The 18,511-nt window shown below is 46.8% G+C and overlaps 1 protein-coding gene across 1 annotated transcript in view; it reads left to right on the top strand.

The window, feature by feature from the left end:
• Positions 1-17: 17 nt before the first annotated feature.
• The window catches only part of CHUK (component of inhibitor of nuclear factor kappa B kinase complex), a 41,875-nt gene continuing 23,381 nt past the window's right edge, over positions 18-18,511 (top strand). Inside the window, exons 1-11 of the mRNA XM_063338472.1 lie at positions 18-179; positions 259-353; positions 1,817-1,931; positions 5,968-6,037; positions 9,603-9,691; positions 10,380-10,469; positions 11,085-11,209; positions 12,696-12,803; positions 14,349-14,484; positions 17,668-17,862; positions 18,248-18,350. Of these exons, the coding sequence (XP_063194542.1) occupies positions 18-179; positions 259-353; positions 1,817-1,931; positions 5,968-6,037; positions 9,603-9,691; positions 10,380-10,469; positions 11,085-11,209; positions 12,696-12,803; positions 14,349-14,484; positions 17,668-17,862; positions 18,248-18,350 (1,288 nt within the window). The remainder of the gene's footprint in view (positions 180-258; positions 354-1,816; positions 1,932-5,967; positions 6,038-9,602; positions 9,692-10,379; positions 10,470-11,084; positions 11,210-12,695; positions 12,804-14,348; positions 14,485-17,667; positions 17,863-18,247; positions 18,351-18,511) is intronic.

Raw genomic sequence — 18,511 nt, 5'->3', positions numbered from 1 at the left:
CGAGTGGCTGCGGCGCAATGGAGCGGGGCGCCAACCCCGCCGGGCCCGGAGGCGGCGCGGAGCGGGCCCCCGGCGGGGCGGCCTTGCGGGGGCAGCCGGCGGGCGGCTGCGGGCCCTGGGAGATGCGGGACCGCCTGGGGACCGGCGGCTTCGGCAACGTCTGTCTCTACCAGCACCAGGTGGGGCCGGGCGGCGGGGAGGGCCGGGGCGGGCAGGGCTGGGCCCAGCCCGGGCGGCTGACGGCGCTGTGTCCCGTAGGACTCGGGCGACCGGGTGGCCATCAAGTCCTGCCGGTTGGAGCTCAGCGTCAAGAACAAGGACCGCTGGTGCCACGAGATCGACATCATGAAGAAGTGAGTGAGGAGGGAGACGGCGTGGCCCGGGCAGCCAGGGGACAGTCCCCGGACCAGCCGGGCTGAGGCACTGGGGCGTTGGGACAGCCAGTCCCCGGACCAGCCGGGCTGAGGGTCTGCCCGTCACCTAGTGGCTCTGCAGTGGTTTATCTGTCGTCACAAGATGTCCAGTGGTTCTGCTGTGCTGTACTAGCTGATGCCTTGGCTTGGGACCTAGCGACATCCCAAGCCTCTGCACTTTCTTGCTGCCTGGGCTCTTTGTCCATCCCCCAGTGATACCTAAATTCCTTCACAACACACGGTGCACTGAGTTTTCACGTGGTGATGTGAGAACACCGGCATATTCCTGTGCTGTGCAGCACATTCCTCTTTGATGTAGCATCTGGGGAGCTAGGAATTGCTTTTTTTTCCTGTCACGCTCCCACAGGTACAGGGTAATGTCTCCTAACACTTTCTCGTAAGAAACTATATTCTATGCTGACCACTGTCCCTCTCTCTAGCATGTCATTCTGATATTCCTGTGAACCACAGCTGGCCAGGTTTGTCGTCATGGATGTGAGCGTGGTCTCATACAGTTGTTCCCTCGTCCTGAGAATTCCTCGTCCCTTTTTGAGAGAGATCCTGGAGTGTCAAATGCTCCATCGCGCTGGTGGGAGCAGGGATTCTGCTTGGTTTTCTTCTGAGTTGTTCTCACCGAGGCCTGCAGCGAGCCTGCTGCATAGAGCTTTACTGAGCTCCTGCTGTGCCGCCTTGTTACCCTCACCTGGCTGTATGCACTAATGTTGGAGGAAGCCACTTGGAGGCAACCTGCGTTTGTAAGTCAGAGCTTGGTGATTGCTGTTCCCATCGGCATTTTCACTCTATACGTTTTCTGAATACAAGCACTAAGCTGCACAGCTACAGCTACTCTTGTGGTGGCTTCCAGAGGTGTACACAGAAGTAATTTGTCTTCACTTCCTTCTGGATGTGTCTTTTATTCCCAAGAAGAATGTGTATGAGAGACAGTGAGGAAACAACTGTGGGAATTCACAATTAATTCCTCCCCGTGTATGTGGATTTCACCTGCCTGCTCCTACCTCCCTAGTGCAGTTACACAAGTGTTAGTGGATTCCTGTGAAACCCTTGGGCCAGGAGGAAACTGTCCCCATATGCTGAAACAGAGACAGAATATGTGACAACTTTGCCAGGAATGTGCAGGAATCCAGAACTTGAGCGTGGCTCTCCATTATCTAAGTCCTGTGCCTTGACTTTGAAATGTTGATTCTGCTCATTGCTGGCTTGTGTATTCCCAAAACATAGATTTTATGTATTTCAATACTGGTAGGGACCAGCTGAAGAGTGTACTTCTCAGCAAGGGGAACAGAAATTATACCTGAAACATAAAACATGAGTGGTTGACAGTCTGTTGGCTCATTCTTCCAAAAGAGGAGTCAGACTTTTCATTCATCTTTCCATGTGCTTAGGTTGAACCATCCCAACGTAGTAAGAGCCTGTGAAGTTCCTGAGGAGATGAACTTCCTCGTTAACGATGTTCCTCTTCTGGCAATGGAATATTGTTCAGGGGGTGACCTCCGGAAGGTAGTGTCTGCTTTGCTTTGCAATATTTAGCAAAATAAGGTGGGGTTAATGGTGTTTGACTGTGGTTGTCTGTGAAACCATGTATGTTCTGTGGCGCTTTTTCTTTTTAGGTACTAATGTGGGGAAAGTAAATGTGAAGGGGAAAAAAACCATGCATGGGAAATGAGGCTCGTGTTTTTGAAACCAGAGGACAGGGAACAATCCAAGGGCAGATACTCTTTTATCATGAAGCAGCGTGTCCTTTCATGGATTTGCTTTAGCATTAATACAGCTAGATACTTGCGCCTAGCATGTTTGGCTTTCATAGAATCATAGAAAGGTTTAGGTTGGAAGGGACCTTAAAGACCATCTAGTTCCAACCCCCCTGCCCTGGGCCCGGACACCTCCCACCAGACCAGGTTGCTGAAAGCCCCATTGAACCTGGTCTCGAACGCCTCCAGGGGTGGGACATCCACAGCTTCTCTGAGCAACCTGTTCCACTGTCTCACCGCCCTCACAGTAAAGAATTTCTTCCTAATATCTAATCTAAATTTCCCCCTTTCAGTTTAAAACCATTCCCCCTCATCCTATCACTGCACTCTCTGATAAAAGAGTCCCTCCGCAGCTTTCCTGTAGATGCTTTAGGTACTGAAAGGCTGCTATAAGTTCTCCCCGGAGCCTTCTCTTCCCCAGGTTGAACAACCCCAACTCCCTCAGCCTGTCCTGACAGCAGAGGTGCTCCAGCCCTCTGATGATCTTCATGGCCCTCCTTTGGAGGGTCCATGTCTCCTGTGCTGAGGGCCCTGGAGCTGGAGGCAGCACTGCAAGGGGTTCTCCCAGAGCAGAGCTGAAGGGCAGAATCCCCTCCCTCACACTGCTGGACACGCTGCTTTTGATGCAGCCTTTACTGCAATGTGTCTCTGTTTGGAGTCTGATCTGGTTTTGATTGATGTGTATTCAGTGTTGTATTGCTCTTGGCACAGGGAAGGATCCTTTTGGTACTGGACTGGGGCCTCCAGGCCTTCAGAGACTTTGCTGTATTCTGCTGAAGTGGGAACTGGGCCTTCTGCAAAGCAGTGACAGCCGAGAGTTCCCCAGGCAGCGGCCGCATGGCCCGATAGAGTTTATGCTCCCTTTCCGCTGCAGCTGGATTCAGAAGGCAGCAGTTTGTATAGAGGTGAAGAAGCTAAGCCCTTTTGATTAAGTTTTGCTTGGAAATCACCTCATCTAAGTGGTCCGGAAGCTCATTTTTCAGCAGTTGTTTTTTTTTTTTTTTTTTACTGGTGTTAAGTAGAGTAACATGAGCAGATGTTGAATGCAATAGCAGCTACTGTATCCGTAACTTACTAAGCCTCATTTTATATTGTTGAGTTGTTAAAACAGTAGGGACAATTTGAAGAGACAGTTTTAAGGTTGGCAATGAAAGGAAGTGGGTATATATGAAAAAAACATTTGGATGTTGCAGACACATGTAGCTGCCTGTGTTCTCGGTGATACTTGGGTGTTGTTTTTTTTGCAGTAAAAGTTCTGAGACTATTTGAAGGTAAATAGGAGACCTTCGCCAAGAAATTTGGGGTTACATTGGCTCTACTTGCAATGCAGTACTTGATAATTTAATTTCTAATGAATCCTTAGATGCTGGGGCTGTTTACGAAGTAATATGCTTCATTTCATTTGATCACATGTAATGCTGTGTCCCGTAAAGAAGAGAAAAAAAAAGATGCATATTTTTTAATTTCTGATCCTGCTCTTCTTTAAACATTTCTCTTACACTCACTTGGCATCATTGGTGTTTTGCACCACTGTTAATTTCTCATTGCACATCTGCAATCTTCTATAAAGCCTGGAAAAGGATCTGCTTCTGTCTATGGACCGCACACATTTTTATGCTTGTGCTCTTTCAGGGCGGTGTTGTGGGCTCTGAGCTTGATTTCTGACTTTGCCCTTCTCCTCCTTTCTTGTTCAGCACGTTGACCTAGAACTTAAGGAGTGAGATGCTTAAGTCTGACTTCTCCACCATAGAGGCTTGACTGCTGGTTTTGCCTGAAGTGTGGGAAGCAGGCAAAGATGTGAGGGTACATCATGGGAGGGGTGGCTGTAGTGCAGAGGTGTACCTTGGTCATTTATAAAAACCTTCCATGTAGTGATGAAAAAAATCAGATCACATGTTGATTGGCATATGTGGGAAATTGCTGAAGCTACTTATTGACAGATCAGTAAGACAGTGATTAGGAGGGGGATTCCTCCAGTGATTCTACCATACTTTTTGCTAGGGGAGAGAAGTTCAGCGCAAGGGAGAGAAGAGATGAAGAAGCACTTTAGAGTGGAGGCAGGCTTGAGAGTTCAGGTCATGGTCCATCCAGTGATCCACAGCCAATGCTCTGCTTTTTAGCTCAGGATGAATGAGGTGGACGACCTAGGAGCCAGCGTGCTGAAGCGTCGAGCAGCTTCTTCTCATTGTGGGAGGGCGGTCAGAAAGGAGGCTATGTCCCAAGGCAGAGCTAGACAGCGATTGAGCACTCTGAGCAGAAGACGGTGATTTTTGTGGAGTGGGGCAGCCTGTGGCAATAGCACCGTTATTGGAGAACATGCACTTCGCTGGTTTTAAGGTGCCGGCCTGTGACGTGGGTGGCTGGTACTGTGCCTTGGACCCTGCAGGGCTCAGGCAGCGTTGGTGACTATGAAGGCGGCTGCACAGTGTTTGGCAGCCTCTTGCAGCAGGGGCCGATACCTGGGTTGCTTTTCCATAGCGTGGGGTATGGAGACCACATGGAGAAAAACAGGCTATGTTACAGTCATAGAATCGTAGAACGGTTTGGGTTGAAAGGGATCTTACAGATCACCCAGTTCCAATCCCCCTGCCCTGGGCAGGGACACCTCCCACTAGACCAGGCTGCTCCAAGCCCCATCCAGCCTGGCCTTGAACACCTCCAGGGATGGGGCAGCCACAGCTTCTCTGGGCAACCTGGGCCAGGGGCTCATTACCCTCAGAATGAAAATTTTCTTCCTAATGCCTAATCTAGATCTACTCTCTTTCAGTTTGAAGCCATTACCTGTCACTACATGCCCTTGTAAAAAGTCCCTCTCCAGCTTTCTTGTAGGCCCCCTTCAGATACTGGAAAGCTGCTATAAGGTCTCCCTGAAGCCTTCTCTTCTCCAGGCTGAACAACCCCAACTCTCTCAGCCTGTCCTCATAGGAGACGTCCTCCAGCCCTCTGATGATCTTCGTGGCCTCCTCTGGACCCGCTCCAACAGGTCCATGTCCTTGCAGTGATCTTCTCTTCTGTGGCTTGCACTGAATTTCAGGGTTAGTCTGTTGGTTTCCCTTCTCATTCTTTTGTCATTGACCGATGTTTGAAAGCCAGGGGCTTAGATGTGCATCCGTTCCTTTTGCTTTTTGTCACGCAGTTTATTTTCCTCACTGGAAAGTTGTTCTTCCAAGCAGCAGTCCTGCTCCAGGTAGATTTAGACTATATATAAGGAATAAATTTTTTACAGTGAGGGTGATGAAACATTGGCACAGGTTGCCCAGAGAGGTGGTAGATGCCCCATCCCTGGAAACATTCATGGCCAGGTTGGATGGGGCTCTGAGCAACCCGATCTAGTTGAAGGTGTCCCTGCTCATTGCAGGGGAGGTTGACCTTTAAGGGTCCCTTTCAACCCAAATCCTTCGATGATTTGGAGTGTTCCCAAATGCCATCAACCCAAACTTCAGCAGATGAGAAATAAGCAAATTCCAGGAGCCTCAGGATCCCTGTTGCCTGCTGGCCCTGCTTGCACGTCTTGCCTGTTTGCTTTATGATGTCTTTCATGCTTTTGTGGTATTATTCTAAAAGCCCAAATCTTTTCATCCCTATCTCTGTGCAATGAATTTTCATTTTGTCTGAGTTGTTTTCTTTTCCCCCCATGCTTTTATTTCACAAAGCAAACTACCTTATTCAACTAGTGTTATATTCGAGCTGCGCTGTTTTCTGTCCTGTCAGCAGGGGATGGAAGATGTTGTTCATGACTGCTAACTGTTGCACTGTGGGTCTAAACACCTTTTTCTTTACTGCAGTTGCTAAACAAACCAGAAAACTGCTGCGGACTTAAGGAAAGTCAAATACTTTCTCTGCTTAGCGACATCGGTATGTACTCTAATGCCTTCCTCCTGTCTTGTTTTTTGTTTTTTTGGGGGGGGGGGGGAGTTATTATGTGTAATGGCATTTTGATTTTTCAGTTGACCCTGAAAAGGGGACTAAGAAGAACAGGGTGTTAAATCCGATTTCTGTTCCAGTGGATGGACTTGGTATCCCCTGCTGATCCCAGAGACAAGAAGCTTGCACTAATGGCATGCTTGTGGAATGGGATTGGAAGAGCTGTATAGGGGTCGGTTTTATGTAGCTATGACCTTAACGTTTTGTTTTGTTAATGGTCATGGTTTTCTGTTCAAACCCTGTTTCTATTCATGGCTCTGGAGTTGCCAAACTGCATGTCACTTGAAGGAAAGTAATATTTACAAGCGAAGAAACAAAAACCAACATGAGAAATGCCAAAGCTGCCCTGTGGCTTCTCTGTGTAGGGTTTGCTTCATAGGAGGGAAATTCTGTTTGTTCAAGGTGACAGTACAGAGGAGATGATAAACCGGAGGGCATAGCAGAAGAGGAAGCCAACCATGCTGTGGCTAGTCCAGCAATCTTCTGCCTAATGATTTGCTCTCAACTGAGGGTTAATTAGGTAGGTGATCCCCAAATAAGTGTCCCTAAATGTTGAGAAGCTTCTTGTTTTGGAAGAGCATTTCTGTTGGTCTGCATTAGAGTTGTAGCTAGCAGAGTGATGGAGATCACTGTCTCCTTTACTCAGCACTGGGGAGCTACATCTGGATACAGTTGTCCACATCTGGCCCCAAGTTCCAAAGGGGCATGGAGGTCCTGGCAAGGCCTTGCAAAGGCTGCCCAGGGCCTGGAGCACTTGACCCACCAGCATATGGGCTTGTTGAGACGGGCCGCAGGGAGGCTGAGGAGGGCCTGTAGCCTGTGGCTACGGCAAGGGCACGTGCAAAGGTGATGGATGGGATGAAAGTGTACTTGGTGAGCAGCATAACAAGGGGCACCAGCCCTGTGTTCCACCATGGGAGGCTGAAGCGCGAGGTTGGAGAAGAAACCTTTCCCACTAACACTCTCGTGATGTGCTGTGTGTGGTCCTAGGGAAGTCCCAAAGCAGCGTACAGGGCAGCAGAGTGATGACAAGGTGAGAATGAGCCAGACATCACCTTGTTCTGCAGTCAGAAGGTGTTTGATATAATGTGGATTTCAGATTCTGCAGTGTGGAAAGGGAGCAGACAGCAGATCTGTACAGGAGTAGCCCAAGGTGAGAGCACTGCTCATAAGGAGCAAGTTAATTAGATACCTTTGGGTGCCTTCTTTAAAGCCATTTATTAAGGCTGTACTAATCCATGGAAATCACTGTGTGACACAAACTTGATGGGTCTCCAGAAGTGTTTCATCAAATATTTCATTTTTAAAACTGTTGAGCTTTAGCTTGCTTGATGCCAAATCCATGACCACTGAGAGCAAGCACTGCGAGAAAATTAAAAGATGTGAGACTTGAAACTGGCCTTCCTGTCCATCACGAAGTGCCTGGCTTCTTGGACAGCCTGGAGAGAACAAATCATCTGATGGAGGGTTGTGCCTACACATGGTTTCTCTAGCAAGTAGGCTTTCCAGGAGAGCTCCTCAATAGAGCGTATGGGTTTCTTAGTTCTCTTACAGACAGCCTGTCTCTACTTGTAGGAATGGAGCTGGTTTTGGCGTGAGAAAGCATTTTGGATATATTGGCCTGGGCTTCTGTAACTTTAAGTGCTCAGAGGGCTTGCAGTTGAGGTCCCGGAATCAAGTACAGCTCTGCATTCCTTCATCCTTGTTCCCCTTCCACCTGCAGAACAGGGTCTGTTGTTTTTGTAAGAAGTTGAATGTCTTTGGCTTGTCTTTGGCAAAGACTTAACAATGCAGTGGAGAAGAAATGCAAGTTAGAAGCTGTTAATTATATAAATGATTGGTAAATCGGGGAAGGTTGGGGACTTTCTCCCTGACGGAAGAAATTGTTTGAACTGTGGACAAGGCATGTTGGTTGAATTTCTCTTAAAATAATCCTGTAATGAATTTATAGTCATTGCTGGTTAGAAGTAGGGTTTACACAATGTGCAGTCAGAATAGGAAAATTTAAAATACCCCATGACGGAGGTGAGAAAATAAAATACCTGCCTTGGCCTTTCATGGGACCTTTGCTTTTATTTCCACTTGCAATCTCCAAGGTTGAAAAATAATGACTTAAAAAACCAAATCAAACAAATTTTGAAAGTCCCGTTTGGTCTGTGGCTACGTCCTCTGGCAGGCATTTGCTTGATAATCTTTCATTTAGCAGCCAGTGCTGTTATTTGCGTAAATCTGTAGTGAATTTTTCCCTTACTGCCGGCAAGATTTCTCTTGTTTCTCCTTGCTGTTGTTAGTGGCTCCACAGTCCCCTCAAGGCAGTTCAAGTGTGGACCATCGCCACAAGGCAAAGTCCTGCTCTTTGTCTTTTCTTGGGCGCACGCTCCCATTCCTTCTCCTATTGCAGCCACTCTCGTACCCAGCTGAGGAGCAGGTTCTGTAAACCAGCCTGGCTAAAAATGGATTTTTATTTTTATTTTCTGTAGTAGTTTCCAGCTACCAAGTTTCCAGTAGTTTCCAGTCCCAAGATCAAGCTCATCATGCGGTGCCATAAAATGCTAGTGCTGCCATAAAATGCTTGTGCTGCCATAGAATTTGTGTCTGGGAAAGGAGAATTTGGGAACCTGTGTTCCATCTGGGGACAGCCCCCACATAGATTGGCTTAAAGCAATTGTGGAGTTTCATTTTTCACGGTGGGAGGGACAGAAGTTGTCCTCCTTTGAGTGCATTAGGCCCCCACCAGCAGAGGGGAAGCCTTGCATTTCTAAATTCAAGTGTTGCTAATACTGACCTGGGTGTCGCTGGGGGCACCTCGGTCAGCTGCTCCACATGGTGTTAACTAGACCCTGACCAGGAATTATTTTTTTAACGCCAGCCACGCATCTGCTTCGTCGCAGCTGAACAGTCCCTTCCCTGATGGGCTGGTTTGTATTGTGGCGCTTTGGCAGACTAGAAGCTCTATCAGCCGCTATTTGGCAGTAGTTTTAGGTCAAAGGGAACCTCGACTTGTTTCATTTGCTTAATTAATTTCAGTGTTTCCTTTCATCAGCACCTTGCATGATGTGCTCACATATATAAATAGATCTTTTCGTTCTCCTCTGCTAATTTAGCACGATCTTAGGCTAGAGGACATGCAGAGCTGTTTCAAGCTGCCTACACATTTTGGAGACCCGTTTTGCTTGTCTGTGCGCTGTGTTTCATTTTGTAACTACGGTTTGAGAAGAATTTGCCTGCCTTCTCCCTTGCCTGTAAGATGTGACTTGTGGTTATGCCACAAGGTCTAAACTCTGTAGCAACCCCCATTTCTGCAGAGCAGAGTAAAGGGAGCTAGTTCAGTTCTAGCATAAATCTGACAGATCTCTTAAGTCAATCGTTCTTAATGGTGCTTTAAAATGCAAATGTATTGATGTCAATCCCAATGTCAGAAATATTAGATTTTTATCATGTGTATCTTTAATCAATGTGAGTTTCTTTTCTATTAAATCAAATGTGTGTCTTTCAGGGTCTGGTATTCAGTATTTGCATGAAAACAGAATTATACACAGAGATTTAAAGCCTGAAAATATTGTTCTTCAGGATGAAGGTGGGAAGGTAAGTCAAGTGGCCTCTGTCAGTGGCGTTCCCACTGTCATTTCTGGAAGCTGTCATAAGCTTTGTCTTACCTGAGAGAAATAAAAGAGAACAAGTAGTTTGGGGCATTGAACTTGGCTGAAAGCTCAGCTGTGAATTTACTAAAAGTTTACATCTTCTTGAAGACACAATCCTGTTTTGCTTATTTTTAAATCCTTGTCATTAAAACCAAGCAACTTCTGCGTCCTTTCCAGAAGGAACAGAATCTGAACGATATACGATTGTAGTGTATCCCTGTGTTTGTGGCTTTGAGGGCTGCATGTAAAATCAGGCTAGTTACGAGAGTCGGCCTGATGGATTTCTCAGTAAAAATTGTTTTATCTATTGTTACTCTTCAAACAAATAGCTTTCAATTCCCAAATAAAAAGTTAGGTACTCCGCTTGGCCAAGGTGTAACCGGCAAGCTGCTTTAAATAAAGTCGAGTCTAAGTTGAGATAGGTGGACAACGCCAGCTTACATGGTGAAACCGCATGTTTTAACGCCATGTAACATGTTGACGCTTTGCTATGGACTTTCCCCAGAATTTCCATTCTGGCGTTCCTCTTCTTGAGTGTATGCTGTGGGTGTCACTGCACAGATTTTGGGTTGTTTGTTGTGGGTTTTTTGTCTGAATTTGCTTTTCTGATGAACTGTTTAAACTGTCTACAGATTGTTCACAAAATAATAGACCTGGGATACGCAAAGGATCTGGATCAAGGAAGTTTATGCACTTCATTTGTTGGAACATTACAATATTTGGTAAGACTTGGGTTTTTTTCATGTGTACAAGTGGTATCAACACATTTTATAGAATCACAGAAGTATTTGTGAGAAGAAACCTATGGAAGTCCCTTGTCCAGCCTCCCGCTTACAGCAGGACTGTCCCCAGCAATAGGTCAGGGCAGCCATGGCTTGGTCCAGCCAACCCCTGAAACCTCCAAAAATGGAGATCCCACACCTTCCTGGGGACTTGTCCCAAGGGTGTTCCCTCTCCAGGGAAAGAAGTGTTTCCTGTTGTCCAACCTGAACCTTCCAGGTGGTGATCTGGGGCCGTCGCCCCTCATTGCATCACCTGTGACTTCCAAGATGAGTTGGCCTTCACCATCCCCTCCATGCCTTCGTGCACCATGGTCGGGAGCCGCTCTCAGCCTGCCTTCCCACAGCCAGACCCAACAAGCCCAGCTCCCTCCCATCTCCTCCTGGGTTGGATGCTCCAGGCCACCATGGCAGCCCATCTCCACTGTGGGGCTGCATCAGGGTCCCCACGGTGCTCTGGAACTGGGGTCCACACCTAGATGCAGCTTTGTTTCTTCAGCAATGCAAGAAAATACATGAAGTACCACTTTCAAAGTGTCTTTTTATGATCCTTTTTAGGCTCCGGAACTCTTTGAGAATAAATCCTACTCAGTTACTGTTGATTACTGGAGCTTTGGAACGATGGTGTTTGAATGCATTGCAGGATTTAGACCTTTCTTACATAACCTACAGCCATTTACCTGGTAAGATGCTTATTCTGCGAGTGGTGATGGCAGGCAATAGAAATGGAGAAGAGAAGGCTCTGGGGAGACCTTAGACCCCCTTCCGTACTTAAAGGGGGCCTACAAGAAAGCTGGAGAGGGACTTTTTACAAGGGCATGTAGTGATAGGACAAGGCATGATGGCTTTGAACTGGAAGAGAGTAGATTTAGATTAGATATCAGGAAAAAAATCTTTACTGTGAGGGCAGTGAAACACCGGAACAGGTTGCCCAGAGAAGCTGTGGCTGCCCCATCCCTGGAGGTGTTCAAGGCCAGGCTGGATGGGGCTTTGAGCAACCTGGTCTGGTGGGAGGTGTCCCTGCCCAGGGCAGGGGGTTGGAACTGGATGATCTCTAAGGTCCCTTCCAACCCAAACCATTCTGTGATTCTATGAATGACAGCTACTGCGTGTGGTGAGGTAACAGCGTGCACCAGAATGATCAATTTATTGGGTTTTAGGTGCTGAGGCTGGTGGTCTGCTAAGCTTTGGAGAAGCCGTTGATACTTTAGCAGCATGAGTAACAGTTTGATTGGCTATTTATATGTATTGTAGTACATGTGTATTACATTGTGTGGTAGCCTCTGGTCGTAATAATTCTTTCACAAGTGAAATTTGAATCAAAAAGCATAATTATAAACCAGTCTGTGTATTGGTATCAGAAAAAACGTAATGGGAAGTAGTCATACAGTCCTTTTTTCACCTAGGCTTGGAGGATACTTATTTTTAGCAATAAATAACACGCAGCAAGACAGAGCCTATTTTGTGTAGTAAACACATACTTATGTGTTTATAAGTAACTTCACAAAAGTGAGGACTGAAAGACTTTAACCCGCTTACTCTTTCAGGGCTAGAAGAAGGGACAGAAATACGTAATTTTGTATTTCCACTTCTTACCTTGCAGTATCAGGAGTGTGTGTAAGCTTGGTTTTTAAAAGAGTAATTCTGCAACCGGAAAAAAAATATGAAGCCTGCTTTTCTGTTAGCATTGAAATAATACTGGGGAAAAGGTAAATTTGAGGTTTCCCTGGTCCAGGATCCAATAGCATGCTGTGTTTCTGGCACTTACTAGATGCTTCCCTCGGATCGAGGTAAGGGCAGGGGTTTTGCCAAGATGACTCTTGCAAATCTTATCTGTCTCATGGATGTTTGTAGGCTCATTTTGTCATACAGGCTTGCTCTGTGGTCAGTGAATTGTTGTTACCTGTTGACCCTCTCGTTGGATGCTGTCCAGACCTCCTTGGAAGCAAGGGCAAAAATGTTTCCAGACAGAGTTAATTGCAAGGGCTTCCCTCTTCCACTTGGAGGTGTTCTGGGTGGATTGTTTGGAAATGTCGTCTTTGTCCTGAAAGACGAGTTTGTTTTCTAAAGCTACTAGACTGTGGCACTTTTTGCTGCTGCCATAGGCCATTGGCCCTTTACTATAAAAGTAATATTGCTGGTATATCCACAAAGAATTTTATTTTCTAGGCATGAAAAAATCAAGAAGAAGGATCCAAAGCACATTTTTGCTTCCGAAGAGATGAATGGGGAAGTTCGCTTTAGTACCCATTTGCCACAGCCTCACAGCCTCTGTGGGTAAGTTTGTCCTTCTGGCTACATGTGATCATTTTTGGCTTGTCTTTTAAACTGAGGGATCTTCCCCCTTTATCTCAAATGCTGAGAGGTCCTACTTCTTTCTCCTAAGCAGTGTTTCAAACTCCTGGCAAGCTGCCATTTGCTGTTAAAGAATAGCCCGTAGCCACACAGCTCTTTTGATTCTTTGGGCCCTCTCACCCTGCAGTTGGTGGGATGATGGCATTTCACTGTGCCGCGTGAACTCTGTGACTGCTTTCCACCCGTTATTACAAGGCACTGAGTAACATCTCCCTGATAACTTGACGGTATTGTCTCATAAACCAGGTACTTGAGTTAGCTCCTCTGTGAAAGCAGAAGCGTCTCGTATTTGTGTTGGGAAATCTGCAGAGAGTCCAGTGGAGGTCACGAAGATGGTCAGAGCCTGTTGAATAGAGCATGCAAGGAGGGGCCCTTAAGTTGGGCTCCTTTGGTCTGGCAAAGAGCAGGCAAAGGGGGATCTAATTTTGTCTTCTACTATCTATTGGGGCATTACAGAGACAATAGGCTCTTCTCAGAGGGGCAAAGCGGAAGGATGAAAGGCAACACCATAAGTTACAACAAGGGAAATGAAATTTGGGCACAGGAAAAAGGTTTCCCCAAGCTAGTGATGCATTCCTGGGACAGGGCCCTGAGCAGTGGGGGATCTCCATCTGTGGGAACTGCCCAGACTTGCTTGGATGCAGTCCTGAGCAGCCTGCCGTAGCTGTGCAATGTTGGGCTTGCAATGGGCTAGGGATCAGACCAAAGACCTCCAGGAGGGCCTTCAGCCTGAATTAACCAAGTCAGAAGTCGGACTGATCATTTGTCGCTTATTTAGCACTTATTTAGATGTGCCCAGTGGTGCAGCAGAATTCACGGCACTGGCAGATTTCTAGGAAAAGTACTGGAGTTGAGAATGAAATAAGTGGTTTTGTGCCAGTGCTTTGGGCTTTTTGCACTGTGTGCTGTCTTTAAAGACATTCTTGACAAAAAACTTACATGCTGCTTGTGTGGATAAATGCGGAGGAGAGCCTTCCAGGCGGCACTGCAGCATGGGGATGGTTATTCTGCAGACAAGGCTTTGAAAACTATTAAATTTCATGTGTATCACAGATGGGTTTTGGAGAAAAATGAACAAACAAACAAACAAACCAATTCTACCCCTTATCTATCTTGACATACCTTACTGATGTGTCAAGATGCATTTGACTCAGTGAATAGGAATCAGGAAGAGGGAGAAGTGTAATGCAAGGTCTGTTGGATGGGCGAGTGGTCCTGCAGAGGTCAGTGAAGACTGTTGTTATGGTGGAGATGCTCACTCTGCATGGTCGTTCCTCCCCTTGTGGGCTTTCGCCGCGGTCAGGATGAGCGACTGCAGCAAAATCAGTTCTTCACATGTGTTCAGCGGATGTTTGGTCTCTAACCAAAGAGTTGAAACCTTATTGCTGTTGTGAGACCCTAGTTTCCTAAGTAGACTAAGTGTTGTAGAATATGTGCCTTCTCTTTCTTACGGCTCTTCTGTTTTAGTTTAATTGTAGAACCAATGGAAAATTGGTTGCAACTGATGCTGAATTGGGATCCGCAACAGAGGGGTGGAGGTTTAGATCCTGAGACCAGTCGTCCAAAGTGTTTCCTAATAATGGATCACATACTGAATTTGAAGGTGAGTGAGGGTTGTTACTGGCTTTAAAGGCCTGCTGAAAGCATATCAAAGGACAGAAAGTGTGTTCAGTGGAACAAAGCTATAATCCTGGCAACATCAAGCTGCAGGATCATAGAATCACAGAATGGCTTAGGTTGGAAGGGACCTTAAAGATCATCTAATTCCAGCCCCCTGCCATGGGCAGGGACACCTCCCACTAGACCAGGTTGCTCAAAGCCCCGTCCAGCCTGGCCTTGAGCACCTCCAGGGATGGGTCAGGTGCAGCTTCTCTGGGCAAACTGTTCCAGTGTCTCACCACCCTCAGAGTGAAAAATTTCTTCATTATCTCCGATCTAAATCTACCTTCCTTAATTTTAAAACCCTTCCCCCTCATCCTGTTGCTACGGTCCCTGATAAAGGGTCCCTCCCATCTTTCCTGTAGCCCCTTTAGGTATTGAAGGCCACTATGAGGTCTCCCCAGAGCCTTCTCTTCTCCAGGCTGAACAACCCCAGCTCCCTCAGCCTGTCTTCACAGGAGACATCCTCCACCCTCTGATCTTCGTGGCCTCCTCTGGACCCACTCCAACAGGTCCATGTCATTGTTCCATTGGGGGCCCCAGAGCTGGAGGCAGTGCTCCAGGTGGGATCTCACTAGGTGGAGTAGAGGGGCAGAATCACCTCCTTTGACCCGTTGGCCACACTGCTTTTGATGCAGCCCAGGATACGGTTGCTTTCTTGGCTGTGAGCACACATTGCCAGGTCATGTTGAGCTTCTCATCAGCCAGCACCCCCAAGTCCTTCTCCTCAGGGCTGTTCTCGAGCTGTACTCCTCCCAGACTGTATTTGTGCTTGAGGTTGCCCCTACCCATGTGCAGGACCCTGCGCTTGGCTTGGTTGAACCTCATGAGGTTCACATGGGCCCGCCTCTCCAGGCTGTCCAGGTCCCTCTGGATGGTATCCCGTCCCTCCAGAGTATGGACTACTTCACGCAGCTCAGTGTTGTTGGCAAACTTGCTGAGGGTGCACTTGATCCCACTGTCCATGTCGCCCACAAAGATGTTGAACAGCAGTCCCAGTACTGACCCCTGAACAATGCCACTCATCACTAGATTCCACTTGGGTTTTGAGCCGTTGACCGCAACTCTTTGAGTGCGACCATCCAGCCAGTTTCTTATCCACCGAGTGGTCCATCCATCAAATTCTTGTCTCTCCAATTTGCAGACCAGGATGTTGTGCAGGACAGTGTCAAATCCTTTGCATAAGGATCATGAGGAATGTTTTTCTTGGTATCAGGAAGTATGTACTGTCCAGTACATATCTGAAGGCAAAATATCACCAGCAATATCAATCTCTAGCTTTACACTTGGAGTAGAAAAATGACCCCATATTGCTGTCTGTCATCTCAGAAAGGACTCACCAAGATCAAGTAGTGGTTTAATATTTGATAATAACAGTTTTCCTGAACTCTGCTACTGATGCTGTGACCTCCAGGTTCACGTACTATAGTAGCACCTTTAGTAGAACAGAGATTACATTTACCTGACTCTTCCCCTTCATGTAATTACTGGAGCTTTGCTGGAGCAAGTCTAGCTGAGGCAAGCATGTGTAGAAGCCAGAGGATAATTTTGTCTCAGCTGGAAGGATTCCAAAGCAATTAAAGCCAGAAACACAAAATATTGTGCCCATAATTGGGGCTTGTTGAAATTTGTATATCATGGGGTGGTTTGGGTCTTACGGTCTCTGCCCAGGTATAGTAAAACTAGAGAGGGGGCATCTAGGTCCATGTCCAAGTGGAGGCCAGTGACAAGTGGAGTCCTTCAAGGATCAGTACTGGGACTGGTCTTGTTTAACACCTTTGTCAGCGACATGGACAGTGGCATAGAGTGCACCCTCAGCAAGTTCGCTGACAAAGCCAAGCTGTGTGGGGCAGCTGACATGCTGGAGGGAAGGGATGCCGTCCAGAGGGATCTTGACAGGCTGCAGAGGTGGGCCCGTGCCAACCTCATGAAGTTCAACAAGACCAAGTGCAAGGCCCTCCATCTGGGTTGGGGCAATCGCAAGCACCGATATAGGCTGGGCAGTGACTGGCTTGAGAGCAGCCCTGAAGAAAAGGACTTGGGGGTGCTGGCAGACGAGAGGCTCCACATGAGCCATCAGCGTGCACTAGCAGCCCAGAAAGCCAATCATATCCTGGGCTGCATCAGGAGAAACGTGGCCAGCAGGTCGAGGGAGGTGATTCTCCCCCTCTACTCCACTCTCGTGAGACGCCACCTGGAGTACTGCATCCAATTCTGGAGCCCCTACTACAAGAGAGATATGGATGTGCTGGAACGCGTCCAGAGAAGGGCCACGAGGATGATCAGAGGGCTGGAGCACCTCTGCTATGGGGACAGACTGAGAGAGTTGGGGTTGTTCAGTCTGGAGAAAAGAAGGCTCCAAGGAGACCTTATAGTGGCCTACCAGTGTCTTAAGGGGGCCTACAAGAAAGCTGGGGAGGGACTTTTTGGGATGTTGGGTAATGGTAGGACTAGAGGCAATGGATTAAAACTAGAGATGGGTCGATTCAGACTGGATGTTAGGAAGAAGTTCTTCACCATGAGGGTGGTGAGGCACTGGCACAGGTTACCCAGAGAGGTGGTGGAAGCCCCATCCCTGGAAGTTTTTAAGGCCAGGCTGGATGGGGCTCTGAGCAACCTGGTCTAGTGGGAGGTGTCCCTGCCCAGGGCAGGGGGGTTGGAACTAGATGATCTTTAAGGTCCCTTCCAACCCAAACCATTCTATGATTCTATGAAAGTGGGGAGAAGACAAGCAGTGTAATGTAACAGCTTTTTTGTATGGAGGGATTAAAGGAAATGGGACTCCCTTTCTTGGGAGCAGTTCTGGCCAGCATCAGAGAATATGAGGCTCGAGATGGCCTTTATCCTAGCTTGTCACCATTCTTTTGATGTAATTTAACTACAGTGTGGATTGTGACAGTTATTAGTGTGTTTTATTGTAATTTTTTCTGACATTAAATTGTTAGAGGCCCGGGCTTTGAGTTTTATTATGTGGGGCTTTACTCCTGAACTTGATTATTGTAGTCGTTGAAACTCAAATGGTGCTTTCAGTCTTAACGTGTTAATTGCTACATACTGCCTCCCAGGCCTTCGTGTCCTTTGTCTTTGACAGCCAGTGACTTGTAACCAACTTGTACTCTTTTTACAGATAGTACACATCCTAAATATGACCTCTGCCAAGATTGTTTCGTTTCTCTTGCATCCTGAGGAAAGCCTTCATTCCTTTCAGATTCGGATTGAGTTTGAAACTGGAATAAGTACTGGAAATCAGGAGCTGCTGTTGGAAACAGGAATTTGCCTGGACCCTCGGAAACCTGCTTCCCAGTGTGTTATTGATGGCGTAGTAAGAATGATTCTGTTCATTTAATGTCTTTCACATTCTCAGGGAATTTAAAAATCTTAGGGAAGATAAATTGCCTTAATCTTCTCCCACTGGTGACAGTTTGCTTTGTAAGTATAGTAACTCTTAAGGTCTAGCATTATTTCCTTTATCAGGTAATGTAAGTAGACTTGTATAGTCATACTCTGTCTAAGTATTTAAATAAAATAACTTGCTAGCAAAGGGCGCTGTGTTTCTGTGAGATTTATCAAAACCAGTTTTTTAAGGCGCCAGATAAGAAGAGTGTCTGACCACAATAATTAGTTCATGAAGTAACCAGAATGGTATGGGTTAGCGGGATCTATGTTTGGGATGTGTTCTCTTATGTTCTCTTCTCTTTTCTCACCAGAGAGGCTGGGATAGCTACATGGTCTATTTGTTTGACAAAAGCAAAACTGTCTATGATGGACCCTTTGCTTCTCGGAGTCTGTCTGACTGTGTAAATTACATTGGTAAGTATGCTGGAGGACAGCAGGGAACTGAAAGCGCTGCTTCTCATGTAATATGAAAGTGGATCTGCCTTACGAATCTCTATGTATTGTCTTGAATGGCATTCTCTCATTCAAAGAGGACCATTTAAGAACCTGGAGCAGCCTAAAAAAGTTTACATCTA

The sequence above is a fragment of the Chroicocephalus ridibundus genome, chromosome 6 (genome assembly GCF_963924245.1).
Source record: "Chroicocephalus ridibundus chromosome 6, bChrRid1.1, whole genome shotgun sequence".
In the NCBI taxonomy this organism is placed as follows: domain Eukaryota; kingdom Metazoa; phylum Chordata; class Aves; order Charadriiformes; family Laridae; genus Chroicocephalus; species Chroicocephalus ridibundus.
The sequence above is the reverse complement of the archived record's forward strand: the minus strand, read 5'-3'. Positions and strand labels throughout refer to the sequence as shown.